At 41.2% G+C, this 24,553-nt stretch overlaps 1 protein-coding gene across 1 annotated transcript in view; it reads right to left on the bottom strand.

Moving 5' to 3' along the window:
- Window positions 1-11,028: 11,028 nt before the first annotated feature.
- tex264b (testis expressed 264, ER-phagy receptor b) overlaps window positions 11,029-24,553 on the bottom strand; it is a 38,517-nt gene continuing 24,992 nt past the window's right edge. The window contains exons 3-4 of the mRNA XM_080462478.1: window positions 23,807-23,966; window positions 11,029-12,895 (exon numbers count right to left, since the gene is read on the bottom strand). Of these exons, the coding sequence (XP_080318604.1) occupies window positions 12,633-12,895; window positions 23,807-23,966 (423 nt within the window). The 3' untranslated portion in view covers window positions 11,029-12,632. The remainder of the gene's footprint in view (window positions 12,896-23,806; window positions 23,967-24,553) is intronic.

Below are 24,553 nucleotides of genomic sequence, written 5' to 3'. Positions count from 1 at the left end.
ACCTGAGTGAATGAAAGGAAAAGGTAATTTAGCCAGTTAATCATGAATGAGACCTGAACCTAAGCTTTGCCTTTATTGCACCACCTCACCAGATTTTATCAGATAGTCTGGGCTTTTTTTTATTCTCCTTCGGGGTCTTGGTCAGCATTTTGATTTTGTTCAGCTATTTTTATTCTAGTTCTGCCGTTTATTATGAGTGGAGATCCTATCTGCCTGTCAGTCTGTCTGATTCTCCGTCTATATCCGAGCTGGGTACCTATAAAACTACTTATGCCCTCTAGTAGAAACTAGTTATTGTCTGTCTAACTGTCAAATAAATGTCCTTGTGGTTGAAGAAGGGCTGGACAAAAGAATGATTTAGTCGGTTAATCAAATTTGTAGCTAAAAAATAAATTTTTTCTCCCCACAGTTTTTTTTGCCATTTTTCACACTCCATTCTATCATTCCTTGTGTGTTTCCATAGTTCCTGTTGCACTTTTATTTAAACCTGGGTTGAATGACAGCGCCTCTTTTACTCTTGATTTTGGGATTGTTTAAATGCATTTTAACTCTGAGGACAATCACAGCAATAAAAATGCCCTTTTAAACAACATATCTGATGTCTGCAGTCATTTTTAAGTGCATTAAGAAAGAAAATCAAAAATTTAATTGAAACTCAAATTTTTCATGATAAAATTGGAGATATCTGTTTTCAGGCCAAATCACCCAGCCCTGGGTTGAAGTGATCCGTCATGATGTTGCCTGATGGTAGTGAGAATTAAATTTGCCTGACCTCTATAACAGCCCCAATATATTAGGCAAACTTTCTTATGTCTTCAGTTTTGCAACTCATGATCTTTTTCGGTTTTAATCCGTTTTCTCTTCAGTCTTAGTAAACTGCAAGGCTTGTTCCCAGCTTATTGCCACATGTAGGAATCAAACAGACAAATATTGGTTTTATTGGACAGCCTAAACCAGACACTGTTTTGTCAAACGGCTAAAACTGAGCCTTGACAAACCCAGAGTTACCGTCACAGAGAGGCCGCATCAAACATTTATAGATATTTAAGGCACCTCTCGAGTGAAGCATAATTTCCAGGCTTACAGCTGAGATATCACATAGACGGTGGTACTCCTCAATGGCTGGGGTTGCCATGGAAACCTGATGGGTAAAAAAAATAAAAAAAATAAATGAAAAATAAGGGCTGGACTGCAGGGAAGTGGGCAGTGAAACATGTATGCTAATATAGATTGCTATCATGTTGAGGTTACAGGTTTGGATCTCATGAGGAGTTATTATAATGTGTCATTAGGGAGGCGGGCAGGTTCAATCCCGGTGCTGTTAGAGAGAAAAAACAGTGTTGTATCTCTCCAACCGAATGATTGGTCACATCATCAAACAAGTTCAGCAGAAAACACATTGATTTAAGTAGGTTCACACAGTGATCACGTCCTTCGAATGACTCACGGCTTAAAGCCTTTTCAGGATTGCTATCGACATTTTTATCATAGAATATATCAGCAGTATTAGTCACAATGATTTCAAAGTCAGAGGAGTGCAGAAATGGCACAGAATATCAGCAGAAACCGTCCATGAGCCTGTTTAGCATTTCTTTTAATCCATGTTGAGATTTTAGAGGAGTCACACTGGCAAGCCCACGGAGCTTGGCTGTAGTTTGGACTATTTGATGTGCTGCCGCTCCCCTCTCCTTTAAGAAACTGCGGGAGGCTTACAACTGACTTTTACCCTTCTGCCACGCAGCGTTGTTACCGACATTACAATATTACATAAAAATGTGTCACTTGCAGACACAAATGCATTGTCAGTTCTATTATTAGCGGTGCTCCTAACGGACATATTCAATCTGATTTGGCATTGTTTCCTGTGCTCACAGAGGCACGACACCTTCACCAGGAAGGGGCTGGTTACAAAGAAACCCCAGCTCCGGCAGCGACGCAAAAACACTCTGATGTGATTTATCTATGTGAGGATTCCTTTACAGGGACAGTGAAGTATATCCCGTGACATCCCGGGAGCAGTGCGTGCAGCAAAGAGCGGGGGGGAAAAAATGAGCAGGTAAGAGTGTAATGAATGCTGAATTTCTCCCCGGATAAATATTACATCAAGCTGTGGGTGTGCAGTGATGAATGTGCCACCCTCTCATCCCTCAGAGAGGATTGCATGCGGTAATGTATGAAGTTGTAATGTAATGTAAAAATGTCCTCAGATATGCTGTGTGTGCAGAACAATGAGCGCTTGGTACTGCTGCACCTCATTTATGTTAATATTCGAAGCAAGGTGGGAAAGTAACTCCAAGAGTTCAGCATTATGAGTCTAATTGCTCTTCTTTGGTGTCTGTTGACGTGGACGGGGGAGGGGGGGGGGGGGGGGGGGGAGGGGGGGGGGGGGGGGGGGGGCTCTCGTTCCAAACACTCGGTCAAAGTGGGAATTCATCGTGCAATGAGGAAGAGCCAATTAAGCAGACCGAGACAAACCGGGCTAAAGTGAGGTTGGAGGTCCAGAGGAGCCTCTTAAGCCTTCGATAACTGCAAACAAAATACTGACGAGGCTGAAGTGGACATGAAAAATCAGCCATCAAAACTATATTTCCTCCCAATTATTTGAAATGCTTATTAAACTGGGGCAGCGTTATCGGTTTACATGAGCACTAAACCTCAGCCCCTGCAAAGTACTAAAGTAGCTTTTATCAGGCCTCGATCACATCATTAAAAACTATCATGAAACGGCTGTCACGCTCACACTCAGCAGCCAAGAGAGTCACTCGCTCCCCAGCTGTCTGTGTACAATATTCCCTCTGAAAGGCAAGTTCAAAAAGAAAAGGCAGTGTGCTTTACTTGGCTTTGAACCATCAGCTAATGCATTACTGCTGCTGCCCAGCAAAGAGAGGATTTCTCCGACATTTGCATAAAGATGCTTTGACAGTCCCATTCGTTATTGTCCTTATTCCTAAACCAGCCGAAGCTCGTATGTAAATATGTGTGTCACTGCAGCGTTGCGCGTACCTTTGTGATTGACGCTCGTACATTTAGCCAAAGATAAATATGGTGTTTGGTCTGAGAAATGACACGAAAATGTGGGGTCGAGGAAAACAAATGAACACATGGATGATTTATTGTTTTTAATCAGGAGTGAAATTAAGTAACTTTATTTTTTTTTATATATAATTCAATCAGTCCTATTGGTTTAACTCTATATACACTTTAATTCTTTTCTCAACCAGCTCTTCTGCTAATTTCATGGTTTATTGGGCAAGTGATCCTATTTGGTAACTTATGCATCTCTTTATATTTTCTTTTAAACTAACAAACAAAATGAATTACAATAACTTGCGAAAAATTGTTGCACCGATTATTGAGATATGTGTGATTTTCGACCATCTTCTGAGTCAGACTGAGTGTAATTTGTTTGTAATTGTATCTGCAATCTTTGATGGAGGCTAAAGCAAATTTAGAGAATTGTTTACTTCATGGTAAAATATCTCATTTTGGTAAGTTCTACACACTGTGCAAGAGATTTCATTGTGTAATTTTAAAATACATTCGTGTTTTGGTGAGCACCCTATGAAGGGTTAACACTATCACTTGAAAGTACATGAAATGACATTTAATTTAGACCTTAATCCACTACACATGAATCATTAAGCCTGTTGGGTAATGTCAGTTTGATCACAGCACTTAAATGTCCTTTGACATTTAAAATACTGCTATCCAATGATTATAGATCAGAGATAAAGTGTCGTTCTTTTCTACTTGTGTGAAATACAGATTAGAACTGTGCCACACGACAACAGACTTTTGCATTGTACTGGAAAGCTGAACTAATTAGTCAAAAGACAAATGCTCCAATTTAATGCAAAGGACTTTCATGTGACTAATGAAATACGAAAAGAAAAGGGAAAAACGGCATCCTGCATAACTCATCTAATGATTTCCATCATTATATAATCTCCGGCGGGGACTCAGTTTATCCCTCCACCTGGACTTGTCAGCTGAAGGAATTAGGATGCCTCTGTGGTGGCCAGCAGCCAACTGATTGTGAGTTTCAGCATAGATCAAATGCATCATTTTCATAAAAAGAGCACAAGGGAATCTGGTTGTCAGCACACAAAAAAACAAAAAAACAACTAGATTTTTCCAGTGCAAGCATCCCACCCGGATTTCTATTCAGAAAATAGTACAACAAGCACTGGGATATAAAGTGTAGTTGTCGGATTAAGACCTCCTACCACACCTTGTCTTTGCCCATTACCAGTTAGTTATCATGGTGGCATCATCTAATAGGATGATAATTACATCCATCAAGATTGTGTGGAGGTGTCTACAATAATAAAGCATCCTTTCAGACAGGAGAGAACTCCCGCTGCTGCATCACACCCTGTCTGACCCACTGACAACAGCAGGATGTATGCCATCATGCATTGTTCCACAAGCAGAGCAGGTTCCTCACATTTATCACTCAGGCAATACTTTGCTTTATAATTTGCACAGCTGGGTTACTTTGCACAACGGGAGTCAATTATAGGATGATGGGGACGTTTTATGAAAACAAATGCTCTGATTGGTTTGTATATACACCTAAATGATATCATTTACATGAGACGGTTGCAAAACAGCTGTAAGCATCATCTCTTGGTAGCCCAAGCTCACTGTTTCGTCTAATAATAGGTGATATGTTTATTTGAAAAAGCCACAAAGCAAACTGCGCTTTCAATTTCCTATGAGACTTTCTTTTGTCTGAAATGTCAAATGGGATGACGAGAAGTCTTGGGGAAAATAAAGTGATCTGCTCAGAAGAGATTATAATAATAGATCTGGATTCTAATGGAAAACAAATATTGCAGGATTTTCTTTTTAAACAGAAGTAAAAAATATATACGTATAAACTAAGTTCGCCAGGTCAAAGTAAAGAGTGTTTCTCACCTGTGTGCGTGTGTGTGTTGGCCAGATGTGTCTCGGCAGGTCCGCGCGCTGCTCTCGGGCGGACAGAGCGCGTGAAGGCGTTCAGGAGACGAGCAGACTCCAGATGTTGCTCACTTTCAGCATGTTTGCCACTCAGCGCTTCGACTCTGTCCTTGGTTCTGAAAAAGTCTTGCTCACATTGGCAGGACTTGGTAACTCCTCTCGGATGCCCTCCAACTTGCGCCTGCCAGCCACCGCGAGCACGAGCCCACCGACAAGCCCACCGCCTGCTCCCACGTCCACGGGCGCGCGAGGCTCAAGGAGTGGTGGTGGTGGTGGTGGGGGGTGCAGGGTGGGGGGGTGAGGTGGGGGGAAGGGGGGGTTATCCCTGTTTGGAGCCGCGAGCTGACCTGGCAGGCAGGTGGATCTAAATTAAACTCAACCCCCCCGCGTTTTTCTTCTCCGGTTTGCGTTTCATACGCGCTGCCGCGTTTCTTCGGAAAGTTAATGAATTGAAGTTGAGAGCAGGAGGAGGTGAGAAATCCCGCAATACGCTGCCGCTCCGCTCCGCGCGCACCTCCGCCGCCGTTATGAGCGCGCGCCTGCCTCGAGCTAACCTGACGATGCCTCACGCAGCGCGTGTTTGCATGGCAGCGAAGTGAGTTACGGCAACGATGGGAACTGATGGCAAACAACTGAACCCAATTCATGAAACAATGCGAGCTGTTTAGCATGCAGGGGTAATTAAAATAAATAAATAAATAAATGAAAACTCTCAGGTGACTCTCATGCGTAAAATTCTCAGAGGAGCTGATCAGCTTGTATGGTGTCAGTTTAACTTTTAACAATCAAAATCCTTTTCCAGATAGATTATACAAGATGCTGCCTCTCTCTGGCTAAATTTAGAAAAGAGAACCGAACATCAACTTCTTTCTTCTTCTTTTTTTTCCCAACCACTCTGTGAAGGCTGGCCAGCTCCTCTATTCACCTCCATCTCATTAAAAGTGAATCACACTCCAGTTGAGAGGCACGGCTCTTCACAAACTCAAAAGGCAAGATGCACAATTTGTTTTTCACGAGAAAAGAAAAAAGATGACACTCAAACTCACTAAAGCAAGAGTTTATATTATTTAGTCCACAGTTAATTAGGTATTATTATCTACATGTTTTTATTCCTTTACAATTTTGTCCTTCTGTACCTATTCATGCCACTAACTAGGCTCCTGAAAGCTTTGCAACAAACTTTAAAGTCTCACTGGCAATTAAGGCAAACTTTATATTAAGTTCTGCGGTTTAACAACTCGCAGTAAAAAACCCTTTTCATGGTATAAACTGTGCACCTTTCCCTCATCCAACACCACATTACATCAGCAACATTCCTGTTGGGTAATTAGTGAGGATGTGTTGCACAATTTGGCTTCTGTGTCCACTGTTCCCCACTGCACAGCCAGCCTGACATCACAAGTGTCCAGGAAGCCTTGCAAAGTTCCTATGAACTTAGTTTTATGGAAGTGTTTGCCATCGCCACCCTCCTCTCCTCCCTCCCACACACAGACACACAAAACACATCTCACCCATTTCCAAATGTTTCATTTCCAGAACAGCTCTGCAGTTAGGGGTTGGGGGAAGGAGAACCGTTTTTTTCCTGTGTACAGTGGCAATTAAAATGACGAGCGGGTGCTGCATGTTGCATAATTCCCTTAGCTAACACAAAGGGACCAATTTTCTCCTGGAATAGAATTGTGGTTTACATTGCAATAGTTGCGGGCAGTGGGTGTTAGGCAGAGTTTAGATAGGAACATGCCAATTAATGTCGAGCCAAATTACAGAGAGGACAGAAGCAAAGTGCTCCCAGCAAGCGTTCTGTGCACTTCAGTCAGACTGTGGCACTTTTTGTGGTAATCTGATAACTCAATCCCCAATTATGTTTCCTCCAATGTGGGATATCAGCTTTTATTGACATCCCAAAGTGTGAAAACATTTGATCTCATCACTTGAACAAATAACTTACAAATGCATCAGAGTCCACAAAGAGAGGAGGTAAACCAATTTCCTCTGATCTGATTGCTTGCGCCTCAGCTGAGTCATGGTTTTAAATCGCCCCCCCCGACTAAGCTTTAAAACCAAAGTTTCCCCAAAATGTATTCAATCGCAGCAGAGCCAAAGCTCAGGTCCAATCAATCCATTCATGTTCTCGTCTGTCACGTTTGTTACATTAGAGACAGAGCTGATCCTCATGGGCATCAATTCAACTGATAAGCATGTGTTCGGATTGTGAGAACAACGTTCCTGGAGTAAAGTCACACAGAGGAAGAACATGCAGACACAAAACGGCCTGGAAATCCAACTGGGGTCGTCCAACTCCACTAGTGCTACGAACCACTTCATGAGGTTCCAACCCATCCTCCTTCTGTAACACTCTATCCAACTCAGATCTCAATCACTCACTCACTCACTCACTCACTCACTCACTCACTCACTCACTCACTCACTCACTCACTCACTCACTCACTCACTCACTCACTCACTCACTCACTCACTCACTCACTGATAATATGCAGACTTAATAAAGAATCTATACTCAGAGATTCGAAACAGGAATTTTGTCACTATGAGGCGAGAAGAGTAATCACTACACAAGTAGGTAGGTAGGTGGGTAGGTGGGTAGGTGGGTAGGTGGGTAGGTGGGTAGGTGGGTAGGTAGGTAGGTAAGGTATTGTATTGTATTTCACAAATTATATAAAAAAAGATTTAATAGATTAAAATTTTCCCTGAAGGTGTTTGAAAAGCTTTCACAGTCCAGCTGTCTGAGTAGAACCACTACATGGTTCTAATATCCTGCAACATGTGTGCTTCTGTTAGAAAAGTGATGTGTTCTTTAGGTATCTTAATTTATGATGGATATTCTGCCTTTATGATGCCCATAAAGGATTAAACGGAGGGTCAATCCCTCACAAGCTATTAGGATTGTCTGGTCATTCAAACCCATCCTATTGTGGGAAAAAAGACAAAGTGAGAACGCTTGACGTGAGAAGACCGATCCCTCTTTACACAAGCAGTTCACGCAGAGCTCCAGCTGTATTTGTAGAGGCTCTTGCTTTGTACCACTGGCAGTTCGGAGTATTATTCATAGATTTTTCTCCAAAATATGTTTTGGTTTTTTTTTCTATCTGGAAGATTGCGTAATAATCTGTAAGTACTTCTGTGTGAACAAAGTTTTTTGACCAAAATAAATCACCGTTCTGGAAAGTGAAAGTGAAATGTTGTAGTTATCTGGAATGATCCTTTCATACTGCCACATGAGCATGAAACAGGGTCTTTCCCCAACTTCAAATGCAAAGTTTTTATACACCGAGCTCATTACTGCAACGCGTCCTGTGACCATGTTTAAAGGATTCTGTGCCTCATCTGTCTGCCCAATAAACAAGTTCAGCTCTTGGTCTTACATGGATGCATTTTGCTCATGCGAAAGACTCCTTACAGAAAGCGTTTGTAATTATACAGAGGGAAAACATCTCAGCACTTACTCTTAAAGCTCATCCATCTCATTTAACTCTCTCCATTGGGAACTCAAACCCATCTTCAGAGTAATCAGCATTTAGATTAAAAATGTAAACACACCCTATAGATCATTTTATTTGTTGAACATTTGTTATGTAAAAGCTCAGCATTCAGCCAATTAATTCCCTGAGGTCACTTCACATTACTGTAAATTAGTGAATGAGTGCAGGACGTTAATGTTTGTTGCTTTCTTTTCTTTTTATTGTGTGTATTTCCATGTTCCTGAGGAGTAAAGCAGGAGTGTACAGCCGCTTAACGAGTGCTTGTCAACAAAATCCCTGTAATTAACCCTCACGATTTTCATGAGCGCATTATTCTTATGCTCAGAGGAAACACTGACAGATAACGTCTGAAAATGTGTTGTGAATGCAGAATGCAGGAAGAAAGACCTTCTCAAAGAAGGGACTAATGCAGCCTGAATTTCAAAGGAGATTTACTGGTTTATCTGGATGAAATCAGCCAGAGTCTAAGATTTGTTCCAAGTTTCAGTTCCCCCACAAAAAATAACTCAATAAACCTGCTGCTTTAAAACAGCTCCCAGTTGCACTCAAGATCCTCAGTCAGGTATGAGTCAGTGTGAATCTGAATGACGTGCCTATAGTAGCTGTAAAGAATTTACACCTATTCTAAAACTACTTTTTTTTTTTCAAGCACTGTCTGCTATTATTCATGGATTTACAACAGCTTTACCGGGGTTATTAAAAAACAAATCTTCTGCAGGTTTTCACAGGTACAGTCTCTTTGCAGGATGACTCACACCCTCAATATGAGATGTGTTGTCATAAAATGCATTGCCACTGTTACAGTACCAAAGTTTGGACACAGCGACTCATTCAGAAATTTGCCTTTTTTGCTTCTATTGTATAGGATCATTGAGCAATATTGAGGTAATCTTCAAAGATTCTTCAAGGCAGCAAGCTACTCGGCCCTGTGTTTGCCACCTGCGATGTTTCTTTCCCCCCTACAGTGATAAAGGAATTCTCATGTTGAGCCCTGGTTAGTTGCTTTTCTTTTAAAGTTGCAGTCCAAACTCTCTCCAGTCCATCTTGAGCTGGTTCAGGTCAGGAGTTGCAGCCGTTCCTGTCCACATGTGAATGTTTAAAATATGTTGAGACTCCTAAAGCTGTTTCAAGTGCCATATGAGTAAAGTCTATTTTACATGTTTAGGGTGGTAACCAAATGGAGACAAATGCTGGAAATATTACTCAAAGCATGAGGGAAACCTGTTGCTTTTGCAAGGAATTTAAATATGAAACACATAACAGTTTGGTGGGCTGCACGGTCTCGAGATGCGCACTCGCACCTTAGGATTTCAGACACTTTCCCTCAATGAAGAGTTTGCATGTTCTTCCTATGAATACTTGGGAAGGCACTTCCTTCTCTCCCTTGCACATTTCAAACAGAACCATATTCACCTTCAGCAGAATTGGGAAAAGTGCCAACGTAGCTTTGGGCGTAAGTTGGTGAGTGTCTCCGTGAGTGTTTGGCCTCACAGTGTTTTGTTTTAGCCAATAAGAGATCGGGAAGGTGGTCAATAGCCTGCAAGCTGTGGGTAGTGCAGTTCTGCACTGCAGCTTGTGCAGAACTGCTGCACAGGTTGCCGTTCTGTCAATTAATGAAATAAAGTGGAGATCTTACATATGCTAGTGCACAGTATTACTCTTCTGCAAAAGCAATGCAAATCTGGAGAGTGTTAAATGCGCACGCTTGAGATCAGAACCTTCTCAAAAACAACAACAAACTAATGGCTGCTTGCCGAAAACCCGGCCTGCATGGCTCATCCCTCACTTGGCTCAATGCTCACAAACACACACAAACTGTGGCCACTCCGAGTGAGACTGGCCTGCTCAACAGGATCTCGTCTGTTGAAAGATGAAAGATGGGGGGATATCACTAGACGTGGGTCATCAGGTGGTGTTTGAGGCTGCAGCTCACATATTTATTCCAGAGACAAAGACAAAAAAAAACACAAACTGTGAAAACACCAAACAGGACTTAGCCTGTGCAAAGAGACAGCAGATGGGAAAAGGCTTGAAAAAGTGAAATAACAGAATCTGATTGCTGGACAGAAAATGAAGGAGCTTGGGGTGCGACGTCGGAATAATTTGAGAAGACTGGAGTGCCAGATGTGAAGTGTCTGGAAAAATAAGATGAAGTCGCAGAGCCTTGCGCTCAGTGAAATGAATATCAATGGTCAGCCCATTTGTCGTTGCCGCGCACTCACAATGATCATTTCTTCAATCTCAAAAGTGGTCGGACGACCAGAGGAAGACTGTAGTTCACACTATGGGGGTGCTGGGGCTACCCCAAGTCGTCCTCAATGGTGTGTGAGTACCTTGCATGGCAGCTGTCAGCTGCATGGTGTGTGTGTGTGTGTGTGTGTGAGACTGAGCAAATTAAACTGGCTAAATGGTAAAATGAGCTGTAAAAGTACTTCTACCATTATTTTGGGGGGAATTGAAGTATATTTTTCAATTGTACATCACAAACTGAGCTATAATTCAGTCGGGGCAAAACACTTTGTGAAACATCAAAAAAAAATTTAAGAAAATATACTGATCACAGTGTGGGGTTGAAAAAGTTCAGTGTTTTTTTTAAAGTTTTTATTTAAAGACATTACAGCCTTTTGTAAACAAGCCATGGTCCTGAAATGTGATTATCATCTGGTTTACACTGGATTTTCTATTATGATCAGAGCAAACCATTTTAGTTTAAACACAGAACAGCAATACTAATGAGGCATGGTTGATCAAGTTTAAAAAAAAACAAACAAACAGTCTTACACTGTGGTGCAAAACATAAAAACTGAACAAACAGAAATTCTACAGTGGACAGCTGTTTCCAGGTGTGCTGATGGAGTTTCTTATTGCTGAGGCACGAGAAGTGGTCAGTCAACAGCCACTAAATGCAGCAGGGACTCGGTGACGTCCCGGAGAAACCAGGGTTCAGAAGAAGGGCAGCAGGTGCTTCGACAGAAGGCACTTTATTCGCCGAAGGGCAGGAGAGTACCAAACGGACAAGTGTCTGCAGGCGACACTGAAGTACAGCCGAGCGTCTGTCGAAATTTGCTTCTACGTTTACCTCGAATGAAGTTGATTTGGTCTGAACACATGCGCTGTGAATCTTAACACAAAAGGCACCGCCTTGGTTCACTCCTCCTCCGTTTACTGCACCTTGAGTGAAGTGAAGTTTTAGAAAGTTTCTACCATATTATGTTCTCAAGGATCTTTACAGCATGCCGTTCAAGTACCAACAGTTCTGGCACAGCACTTCGTTAGAACAAACAACGGCTGACTTCAGACACAGACAAGTAAAGGCATCTCGCCAAACAACTTGATCACTCTCAAAACAACTATGGACACTTTTAGCAGGAGGTATAAAATATTTAAAGTGGAAGACATTCAAAACTGCTTCAGTTATCAAATACTTCCTTCAGTCGTCTCATCAGTTTGACAGCATCGCGGAGACAAACGTGTTTCAAGTGAACTCAGGCTACCTGAACAAGCTCTTAGGATTTCTAGTGAGCCGTTTTGTTCTTTCAATTGACACAAACTTCAAAACAAAAATAAAAAAGCTTTCCCTTTAAAACTGTGAAAATAGAGGATACCGACACATTTTATCAATAAAACAAATGATCCCACGAACAAGTATTGGTTGTGTAACAGGACTGTGTTATTCTAACAGCAACACCAAAAAAAACATTGACGTGGACAAAGGGTTCCTGTGTCTTGAGCAAATCAGGAAATCCATCCATCCTGCGGGCAATGGAGTCGATCACAGAGCAATCATACGATCACAGAACTATCTTTAGAGGCACCACTTAGACTTAACTGGGCTCGAACCGGGGATTTTCACGTTGTGAGAGTGCTAGCCACTACACCATGGTGCCGAGGAAGTTTCCACTCTTCATGTGGACCGGTTGCAGCTTAAAGTATTCTCCAAAGATGCACAGATTAACATATACAATTTCAACACAGCAATTGGAGGAAAATTATTTAGTCTGAACGATAAAAGTTTTGACGATATTTAGCAACAAACAGGGTGTTTTGGAGGTAGGAAGGTCTCTCTACGGCTTTGTTCGTTTTGATATTTTCATGAATCTTTTGGGGCAAAAATATTAACTATAACCAGCAACATCTATAAGATATGAAAGCACACTATGTTTTAAACATCTATTCCTCTCCACCAACAACACCCCACCACTCTTGAGTGGGATCCTCGCGGCTCTTGCGCTCTTCCGAGTCTCTGTCAAGTGTCTCGTCTCCCTCTTCCGGATCCCAGTCCGGCTCTTTACACGAGCTTCTCCCTGCGTAATCCTCGTCCTCTTGAACCCGCACGGGCGTGGCGTGGACCGAGGACGCCGCCGGCGACGTCTCTCTGCTGCTTGACAGGAGAACCCCACTCCCTGAGCTGCACTCGCTGTTGGAGTCTGCACCTAGAGCAGTGATGAAAGAAAGGGAGGGGGAGGACAGATGGTGAGAGGACTTCCATAAACAAACACCACATGAGAAAAGCAAGACCGCCCAAAAAAAAAAAAAAAAAAAAAAAATGCAGGTCTGGGACTCAACCAAAAATGGCTGTAGAGCTGTGCTGTGATTTTAGTCCAGAATGAATATCCCGTTCCTCAAAAGAGTCCCTTTATTTTGCAGCAAACTGATGAATCATATGCATGTAGAATGACATCAAAATATTCATCTCAAAATGTTTTAATTAAAGTAGAATTCTGTCACAAAATCATATAATGTCAGCAAAATGTGCTACAGAATAGCAGCAGAAATAGATCAGGTAACAGATAAATACACATTTCCTTCAGAATTATCAAGGGCTTTAACACCTCTTCTACCTTCAATACATCTGATTGCATTCACATAATTGAATTGTTAAGAGCGCTGGCATTTCGACCCCCTCCTTTCTGCATGTGTGCATGGAGGCTCTATTGTAGTGAATCATACATGTCCCACATTCCGCTGGTTGTAAATGTGATACCAGCTACGACACCTTGAGCTGCAACTCCAACTCAAACCTGAAAATAGACACTGCAGTGTTGTTAATTAGAAGCTCCTGTGAGTTAAAGGTCTTCTGTTCTTTAATTGGATGAGATCATACAAGCAAGCCGACCACTTGACTCCTCTGTGTTTTTCAGTTTGTCCCTTGCAGGTTAATAAGATCAATTCCATACCTATGTGTGCCAGTCTGTTGACCTTTCGTCTTTGTGTTTCCACACAACACTCTCCCCAAATCAATAGCGCTAAACATTAAGCCAGCATGTCATTAGCAACAGACCTGATGAGGAGGAGGATGAAGATGCCAAGAACCCGACATTCAACACAAGGAGGCTGATTGCTACGTTATGAGACAGAAATATGGCAAAGGGATAAGATCTTGGAGTAATCTGAGGTTTTCGCACTAAAAGAAAAGTACAGCGGGCTGAGCGGCTTCACATCCCATCACGACAGCGTTTTACAGTTCGATATGATAATTAGACAAAGTTATAAATTGGTGATTTCAAAGTCCATGTGCAGAATTGCCCCAAACCCCAAACAAACGAGTGTTAAATTGAATATCAGTGTCGAGGTTATGAATACTGGAAAATGAATGTCATATTAAAATGTTACAATTCTGGACAAATCTTGAATTTCAAAGTTATCTATGGATGCACTATATTATGGTTGAAGATGAATATCTGACAGGACTATAAAGTAATGCATCAAATTCCCAATGTGTCACTGAGTGAAATAAAGTCAGATTCATGTGTACAGTGAGTTTTACAAGGCCCAGTTGAAAGATAGACTAATATTTCCAACGGTGAACGCGTGAATATTTTGTATTTGATGTCTTCACCTCCTGGTGGGTGAGCATAATTTCAGGAGGCAGTCACATATTTCTGTGAACACGTATGTGTAGATATCGGAACAATTTGCTTAAAATATATATATATATTATAATGCATTCGTAGTGTCCATTCATTTTCCATACAAGAAATTTTAAATGAATAAAATATTGGAGGCTTTGTGGGGAACAGACATCCTCTCGCGGTACCGACAATCTCTGCAAAGCAACGCTCATTAAAACTTAAAAGGTGAAGAACAGTGATAAACCTCAAAGATTTTATATCTTCAGTGGCGGCTGTGATCTGCAGTGCAGAGACTTCTTCCAACACGACAATCAAAGAGAAAAAAAACTGAAAAAATAAAAAAATAAATTGAAACAATAACCACGACAATGTACAGCTGTCAGCAATCACCTTGAAAGTGTCACGAACCGTAATGAAGAAGCAGCTGAGCATTAAGAAATACTGTATGAGTGTGGAACTTCATCCAAAGGCTCACATTGTTGTGCTGCACACGGCTAAAACATACAACAGAGGAAGAGCGGGGGGATTTACTCTGCGTTGTCAGAGAATATGAGTCCGGGTCGAAGATCGAGCATGCACTGAAACTTGAACAAGAGGTGGAAATAAATAAATAAATAAATAAATAAATCACAATTCCAATTTATTGCGATGTAAGCCGTCAGCTGAGTGGAGGAAAAATGATTTATCCCTGGAAGCGCAAACAATCGACTGCTGGAGTTCCATGGGCGAGGAAGAAAAGCATGTAAAATTGCATACTGTAGAATTTACAGTAAAGCATAGTCTCTCATTTCATTCGAAATTAATGCATGGAAAATTCAAATAAAAACCAAAAATAAAAACCAATATAAATGTAGCCACAAGCTATGGTTGATTAATTTACAGCCACAAAGTGAGCATATGTGTGATGGAGGCAGAATAGGAATTAAATAAAACACTAAAAATGTATATTTTAGTTTTCCACCGAACCCCTGAGGCAAATGTATTCCGTCAACAGAGAGGAAAATTCCCATTTAGATCAAAGGTACTTAATAGGTATGTCTTTAGTGTTTCTGGGGGCTGGAAGTTAGTTTTCATTTTTTTAGTTTAGTGGTGACTTCAGGCATCAGTCTCCCCGTACATCTGACTGACAGTTGATCCATTATTGGACTGAAACTGAGGAAAATGCAGCAAAGTTTGAGCAAGTTAAGTTTCAATGTGTTCTAACGAAGTGCATAGAAAGGATAATTAGCATAATTAACTTTAAATCCCACAGGGGCACAATCACTGCAAAGCGGTGTGTTGTGTGAAGGGTGACAATCAGAGCTACAGACTTCATATCAGGGGGAAAACAATCAAACCCTGCAGCTCCAATCAAGCAACTCTTTGTCAAACGGACAGTTCGACCACTACTTTTGGGTTTAGAACAGTAACAGAGGGTTTTTCTTTTTATTTAGTTTTTTTTCTGGGCACAAACGTCATTCACACATGTTCTTTAAAGAGACATTCTGCACTGTAGATACGTCCGTCGCTGCAAAGCCACGCTGAAGGCCACCCTGTAGAGGGTTGCGCCTCCTTGAAAATGTAATTACACATCGGGGCTGTGGAGATAACGCGTGGGACCCGCATGAACTGTGGCTGGCCGCTTGTGTTTTCTCCAACAACTTGTGATGCGTGCTGAGATTTCCGAGTGCAAAGACAGCGTGGAGCAAGATTTATGAATGTTTTCCTTCCTCAGTCAATTTTAAACTTTTAAATGTAATTATATCCAATCATCTTTTGTGTAGCGTATCCAATTCAGAGCTGAGGGGTAAACCCCGGTCAGATCCAGCACAGGGCAAAGACAAAGAGACAGACAAGCATCCAGACCATCACATTTACACACAGGGCCGTTTAGAAGCACCAATTAACCTCAAACTCGTATATATTGGACTGCTGAAAGGAAATAAATAAGTGGAGAACATGAAAACTCCACACAGAAAGTCCTGCAAGCCCGCACTCAGGGACATTTTGATCGTGAGGTGAAAATACTAAACACCAAACCTGCTTGTGAAAGGTAAAATGGTAAATGGATTTCACTTGAATAGCTCTTTTCAAGCACTTGAGCAGTCCCCAAAGTGCTCTGCACCGTTATTCCCATTCACCCACACACATTCACACACCGATGGAGGCAGCTGCCATGCAAGGTGTTCAATCCATCTATATGGAGCAATTTGGGGTTCAGTGTCTTGCTCAAGGACAGATAGGGAATCGAGCGTGCAACCTTATGATTGAGAAATGAACCGCTCTACCAACTGAGCCACGTATATACAAAATAATCTAACATTCATTCCTTAAAATTCAGTGCAAGATTCCTTCATTATTCATATAAAGAAAACTAAAATGTTATTGCATTATTGTAATTATCAGGGTTTGGCTTCACTCTTGTCGTGTCTTGATTGTGTTGCACGGTATTTGGCGCCATGTAAATAAAACAAAATGGAATTTAATTGACTTTTAAATTAAAAGTAACATGGCTATTTATTATATCTGGGGAAAAAGTGATTCACTACACGACTTGGTATGTTATTTCTGTTATTCTCCAACATCCGTGACGCTTGGTCATCCATTTGTCGGTTCACATTGTAAAGTCAAACCTTCCCCATCTCGTTACATCCAACACAAAGCCCTCTCCTAATAGGGAGAAAACACACCAGATCTTCTGTCAGTGGTCATGAATAAACTAACAAGCTGATGCAAAGCCCACAGCATGGCTGGTGCAAATGGCGCTGGCAGCAACAAAAAGAAAAAATGTGGTAACTGTGAGGCTCACCTGCTGAGACGTTATATATACAGTATATGCTCTTTTATTCAACATAGTACCAGTAATGTCGTCATGCAAGAGCAAAATATTACGTAATGACAGGTCATAATGTTTTACATCACCGCTTAACAGATCCATCTAAAGGGATTCAAATAGCACATGGAACACTTGCTATTATTTAAAAGAGAATTTGTGGAGGGATAGAAATGAAGACAGTCTGTGTGTGACAAGTATATTTAAACAGAACACATTGAGTTGCATATTTCATCAACAGTTATCGTATTCATGATAGACGATGAGCAAAATATCTCGTGTTCAAAAGTCAAACCTTTCATGAAAATCTTTTTTTTTTTTTTATTTAATGGCAGAGCCATGTTTACCAGTTGCAAAGCTTCCTTTTTTATAGGAACTCTGTAAACACCTCACACTCTTTGACATCATTTTTCTTTTCTTGAAGGGATTTCATTCCTTCCTCCATTCATTTTATCCTTTTTGATTGGTGAACCTCTGGACATCCATCTGTGAAACTCTTGCCGCTCTACAATTTTTTTTTTATATATATACAATGATATATCATTGACCCGCTTCCAATTGATCCAATGTTTTTAAAAAAAATGCTCCCTGAGTTGCTTTTATCAGTACAACTTCTCCGTTTCAGTCTTTTGTGGTCATCAAGTTTAGATGAGCGAACATCGGTGACGCCATGGGTGTTAAGTGTCGGTGGGGAACTGTCTCCTACATGCTGGCCTGGTGACCTTTCCCGCCTTTCCCCTTCTGTGAGAAAATATTACAGCCAGTTTTGATTTACACACGGTCCCAAAATGTGTGGAGAAGAGCTTTATAAAATACGTCCTTCTGGTGCCGTGTGAAGTGTTAAATATGATGCTCGGCTAAAAATAAACATACTGTGATTCCACATATAATCGCCTCTGTTCCAACAACTTCAGATAGGCTTGACTGGAAAACGTATTCGATCAGTGTTGAAACCAAAATATATGTGGCAGTGAATGGGAACTACGCTGGGGAGCGGTGGAGGGATCTCCACACCATGTGAGCAGAGGCAGGGGGTGGATCAGGTCAGTGAGAGAGGCTTGGATGCGGGAGGTGGGTGTGGGTGTGGCGGGTGGCTGAGTGGGCAGATCAGTGGACCAAAGAAGCTTCAAGTGGCCTGAATGCTCCACTGACCTCGCTGAGTTGATCCCTGTGTGACAGGAGCAAGGCTATCCGTCACATTATCATTCACAGTCATGGACCTGAATGTCACTTCCAGTGCACATGACATCTGAAGAGCACAGGGTTTGTAAACAACACTCGGTTTTTCCTCAGTGAATTTATGGAAACTGCTGTTTTGTGTGTGTGTGTGTGTGTGTGTGTGTGTGTGTGTGTGTGTGTGTGTGTGTGTGTGTGTGTGTGTGTGTGTGTGTGTGTGTGTGTGTGTGTGTGTGTGTGTGTGTGTGTGTGTGTGTGTGTGTGTGTGTGTGTGTGATTTATTGTAGTGTAGTTGTGAAGTAGGCGCTTGAGTGTCAACATGAAGCATGCATTATGCAACATGCATGTGCGTTACGATGAAAAGTTATTATTTTCACAACACTTTCATGCATTCTCACACATTTCACTTGTTAAACCAGTGGTGGTCTAAAAATAAATAAATAAATAAATAAATCAGTGGTGGGGGGGTCTGAACGAATGAAAATATGAATGTTTGGACACTGTCCACATAATGGAGAGGTTTTTGACCGGGCTCCCGAGGAAACACAAAGCAGAAGATGAAGCATTGCCAAATGTGCCCCCACCCAACAAAACAAAGGGAGAACACCCAAACTTATCCAGTTACACTGAACATAATTACACTGTTAAGATGACTGAAGTTACACTGACAGCAAAGAATACTATTAAACGGAGGTTGTAGTTTATTTTATTGCAACCACTTTTTTTACAGATTAGTTTTGTTTTTTAATTGTTGAAAAGGTTGTGGTGTGAAATAAACTGCAATGTAGTTTGAAAAACAAAATGTGTGTGTCTGGGTGGGGTGGGGGTTGGGGGGGGGGGGGGGGGGGGACGAAAAGGTTTGTGAACCACTGCCTTAAATTATGAAAGAACTGCACCTCATCACCAGGAAATGCAGATTAACAAGTGTTAGGGAAGAGCTTCTTTTTTAATAATGTGTATAATTGTGCTTAGTTTTAAAATATGTTATTTGTATTTTGTAATGACATCTTTGAGTTCTTAAAACTGCTTTGAAAGGAAATGTTTTAATTGCAACAGCACATTAATTTGAAAATTAAGAGATACTTAACCTGCATCAGTTTGTAAGAATGAATGAATAATAAAATAAATCTTTCAGAATTATGTCAAGTTTAGCATCGAGTTAATATTTGTCCTAAAAAAAAAAATCAAAGATCAAATGCAAATAGGAAATTGAAGACGAACATATCAATCATTTTTCTTTCAGATCATCTTCTGTATTTCGTAAACGCCTCAGATATTTCAGATTCAGTGAGCAAAATAATGAAGTGAATATATTCTGTGCAAGAAACTACAAGCAAACAGATTTCCCCTCCATTAATCCAGTGAGTGTTTAGTTTGTTAACGATGGGAGGAGATGGTGGTTAAAGAAAGCAGGCCTGAAAAAGCTTTCATCTTCAGATAGTTTGTTTTAACTGATCAGAAGTTTGAAAGGAAAGTTTTCCAATTTATATCAAAGAACCAAAAGCAGCCACCTGGTTATTTCAGCCGCAATGTGATCCGATTAAAACTGCATCATGAAAACAATTCTGTCTGATTTGATCGACTTTCACTGACGAATCGGATCGGAAGAGTTAATGACCCGATCAGAGTCCATGTAAACGGTACATCGGATTGTTTTCCACTGCTGCAGGTCAGATACTGAACAAGGAGACTGTTTCTTTGGTGTTGCTTTAAAAAAAACAAAAAAAAAAAAAACCCTCTCACACACACACACACACACACACACACACACACACACACACACACACACACACACACACACACACACACACACACACACACACACACACACACACACACACACACACACACACACACACACACACACACACACACACACACACACACACACACACACACACACACACACACACACACACACACACACACACACACACACACACACACACACACACACACACACACACACAGAAAGCTTGATTAATATGGCTAACAAATCCATCTTGAACATGGGGCCATGTGAATATGTCACAGGAAACGCCAGAGCACAAAGCATTATGGGATTCAGCCACTAAATAACTCTCCTGGTGCACATGAACCCACACATCAATATCATCACATCAATCTCAAGATTCTCCAAATGAACCAACAAGTGAGGATATCAATGGCGTTAATGTGAGCTCTGTGATGGACTGTCCACCACAGCTCTACAGGTGAGATGATGGAAGGATGGTATCATTCGTTATTAAATATGAGTCAGTCAGGGATCACCTATTCTGTATTTGTCAACATGGATTTTAATTGATGCTTAGGTGGAAGCAGGAGTTAGAGCTCAGTGGTCTGGTCTTTCCTGCCCCGGCACAGCTTTGACTTTTTCCTGACAGTGTTAGAAAAGGTTAACTGCAGATGTGTCAGTCACTTTTATTCACTTGTGCTTTCCAGTGAAATCCAACACTTTAAAAGGTAACCAGGCTACATGGGATCACCTTAACGCCTTGCAGCTCAACACCTTTTCATTGTGAACACAGCAGCACTCGGCCAAGACGGTAAACATTGTGACGATTACTGATTTTAGTCTGTGATTTTTAGGGTTTTGTTACAATTATTAAGTAGAAACTATGGTTTCAACTCAAAATACTGGTACATCCACAGAGATAAAGTACCTTTCTATAATAATTAATAAGGACTTAATTCATATGGCACGCAGATATCTTACGAGTCCTTATGGGTCTATAAGCCACTTTCTTGAAAAAAAAAAAAGAAGTCCAACCAAACAATACTCCAATTGATGCGTTTGTAAAGGTATAAAACTCCGGCAGGCTTCTTCTTTTGGCGGACCCCTCCAATAAATGCCTGAGAAGAATTTAATGTAAATTTAAATGTCATCATTATTTTCATATTTTAGCAGTTTTGGCTGTGTGTATTTCACTAAAGCTCCATTTTAAAGCAACTAAAGTCAAGTCGATCCTAAGATACTCCTCACAAGTTAAAATGGCAAATAAGAGTATGAGCATCTGGTAGAGTAAAGGCAGGTTTCCCATATGGTGTGCGTTAAACTGTGGATTACCACTTGGTGAGTGCTGGAACAACTCCCACTTCCAGGGGCTGTTGTGCGTCGGCTTTTCATTAACACCTTTGAAGGCGTCGTTCACGGTTTGCTTCTACGAGGTTGCTCGATAATGAAAAGTAATAGAAACGAGGTCTCATCTAAACAGCCTCCAGCGCGGCCACACTCCAGAGCGAGAGCTCCGCTTCATAACAGCCATCAGGCAAAGGGGCACGGGCTGACAAATTTAACAACTTTACACTTAACGAAATGAAACAATATTTAGACCAAAGAAAAACTCTTGATTTCTTGATTCTGGAGTTGCCCACAGCTCTGTGGAGTGTTCCAGGGTCTAATGTCACCACAGCTTACAGAATAATGGAATTGAAATGCCACCAGATATTAAAACAGCAAGTTAAAATGTGAAAAGCTGAGCTTGGTTAGTGGAGCATGCTGGTTAGACACCAATTGCTTTTTGGTGTAAAGCATTTTTTTTTCTTATTTCTGGCAGCAAATAATTAGACCTTGAGGTTGTGGACAGAAAATTAACTTTGGGATGCAAGCTGCTCTGCTAATTGCAGACATCACACTTGTGAAACTGAAAAAAATTTAAAATATCCAACCAACTCGTGAAAAACTGCCAGTGCAGGGTGTAACACTGCAAAGTAGGATGTCACTGGAATCACAATATGTTTGATTATCATGCTGTAGCGTCACACATTACAACTCTGCATTTAGTGATGAGGTGACAATTACTCGTCGCACCGAGTATGGTCACTTGTGGTATTAAGTGATGTTCTTAACTGGCAGATTAATTGAGTATTTATACTCTATACTTTGTGATACTTGTTAGTACGAGCTCATCCAGACAAGATGTGAATATCAGTGAAAATGTGTTGAGCAAAAGGACAGAATCATACGACTTCAAACTGCGCCGACAGCACAGCTACGTTCTCTAACCATAATGCCTCCTGCTGGTGCTCTGTGAGCTGGTTTACAGTGATAGAGCAGTCGAGTAATTCTTTAAAAAAAAAAAAAAGAAGAAGAAAATATCCGTTTAAGTGTTTATCCTCTTGTTATTTTTCATTTGCCTACTTTCCTTCGGATCCATTTTTTTGGGGGGTGAATATTGAACGACTGGACACATAACGTTTGCACAAAGCAAAATATCTATACTTGTCCATGCCCTCTTATTTTATTTGTGCTAAAATGTCAGTAAATGGAAGGTCCAACTGTGATGGCCGTGGTGTTTTGTCGTCGTCTGTCTGCTTTTAGTTCAGTGTGTCACTGCTCCGTCCTCGCGTCCTCTGCGCTGCCTCGCCTCCCTGATTTCCCTCGACTGCTTCCTGCTGTGCCTCGTTGTCTCTCAGACACAAAGCGTGTACCATTTCCAGGTTTGTCATTGGGGCAGCTTGTTCAATTTAACTGTTGCTCCCAGTTTCCCCTCTGAATTATTAGGTCCCATTTTTGGTCTTTTTAGACTTTGGCGCCTCTTTAATAAAGATGGCCTGTTGTTTTGGACACTGCGTCTACTTAGGTATTTCCCCATGCACTCGACAACATGAACTTAAGAGCCTCAATATGAACTTTTTAACAATACATATCTGTAGATGTTGCTGAATATTACAAAAAAAGTATCATCCTACAGAGAGTAACATTATTCTAACCGAGGAATAATGAGCTCAACTATGGTATTTTCTTTTTATTATGCAGCCATCCTCACTTTAAGGATATCGTGTGCTCTAAATAAGACACAGAGAGCTTTTTCTTTCATGCTTAATCCACATGGAGACGCAGTGGCTGTAATTTTAAATCCAGTGCAAATGTCTTCAGCTTCTCAAGTGGGAACAACCTAGTAAGTTAATCTCTCCAGCTGAACCTCTCCCCAGTTGTTCATGAATGGGAGGTGACGGGGGAGGGGGGGGGGGGGGGGTACCTGAACCACCTTCACCAGCTCATCTCAGAATGGAGGCGCTTCACTTAGAGGCTCTCCTGCATGATAAAACTCCTCACTCCATCACGAAGAGAGAAACCAGCCACCCTGCCAAGAAAACTAATTTGGCTGCTTGTATTCATCATCTCCTTCACGGCCATAGGTGAGCTTAGGAATGTAGAATGGCTAGTAAACAGAAACGGATTGTGGTTTTGTCACTGCCAAACCACTCGTGTGGTCCATCAATTTCCACAGCAGTACCATCGCTGGCAATTTGCTCATGGGAACAATCACACAGACCGAGTGGAGATTCCAAACAGCACAGTGCAAGAAACATCGTGAGAATGAAACATTAGGGATGTGAAATGTTTTTTTTTTTTTTTTATGAATTAAACATATTTTCAAGCGAAATTGTCATATCTGCAATTCTGAGACTTGAAATGGACTTTGACTTCGACTTCATTTGAGTGTACATGAAAATTGGACTTTCTGTGCTCATGCAGGTCACTATAAAAGTTCATATACCTGAGACATCAGTGTCACTGTGCGAATCCTCTGGCGGCCTCCTTTCTCTTTGTCTGAATTCAGGCACGTAAAAATCTGCCTGACGGGCCAACGGGGCCATGAAGTGTATCTCATCCTTTGTGTAGATTTCCAGGAATGGGTGTGCGCACAGTCTTCTTTCCTGGGGGAGAGGCACAAAGGAAAGTCTATGATATTCAAGAAATGTGTCATACATTAAATAAAGTAACACCCACACCAATTCAAATTTTTTAAAAATTCAATATTGTTAATCTGGAACAAAATGAACCTGCTGCTGACTGTAGCTTCACGTTTCAGCTATTTTTCCTGTAAAACTCTGCAAAAAGTCAATAAGCTTCTTTCTCAAACCATCCTACTGCTACGGGGGTTTTTAAGTGATGCACGTCTTCAGGTAAAAGCCTATTATATTCCAGAGGTGATTATGTTGAGGTGTGACTACAGAATGTATGTGAAGAAAATTGTGTTAAGATTTTAATTAAAGTCCAGCAGCCCATTATTTTCTTCAGGGACAGGCGGTGGACAGCAGAGCAATATAACAGAACACAAGCACAGGGATGCCAACTGAAGGTCTCCTCCCAGTCAATAACCAGTGAAAACGACTCCATTTCTTATGTGGAAACCTCGCGGGTCCACTCTTGAACTAGCCTGAACTCTTTCCCTTACAACCTGACGTGCACCACATCTTTAGATGCCTACAATCTGTCGTTACGGATGTTCAGCCTCCACATT

Source organism: Lipophrys pholis (genome assembly GCF_963383615.2).
Source record: "Lipophrys pholis genome assembly, chromosome: 4".
Lineage (NCBI taxonomy): Eukaryota > Metazoa > Chordata > Actinopteri > Blenniiformes > Blenniidae > Lipophrys > Lipophrys pholis.
This window is presented reverse-complemented; position numbering and strand designations above follow the sequence as displayed.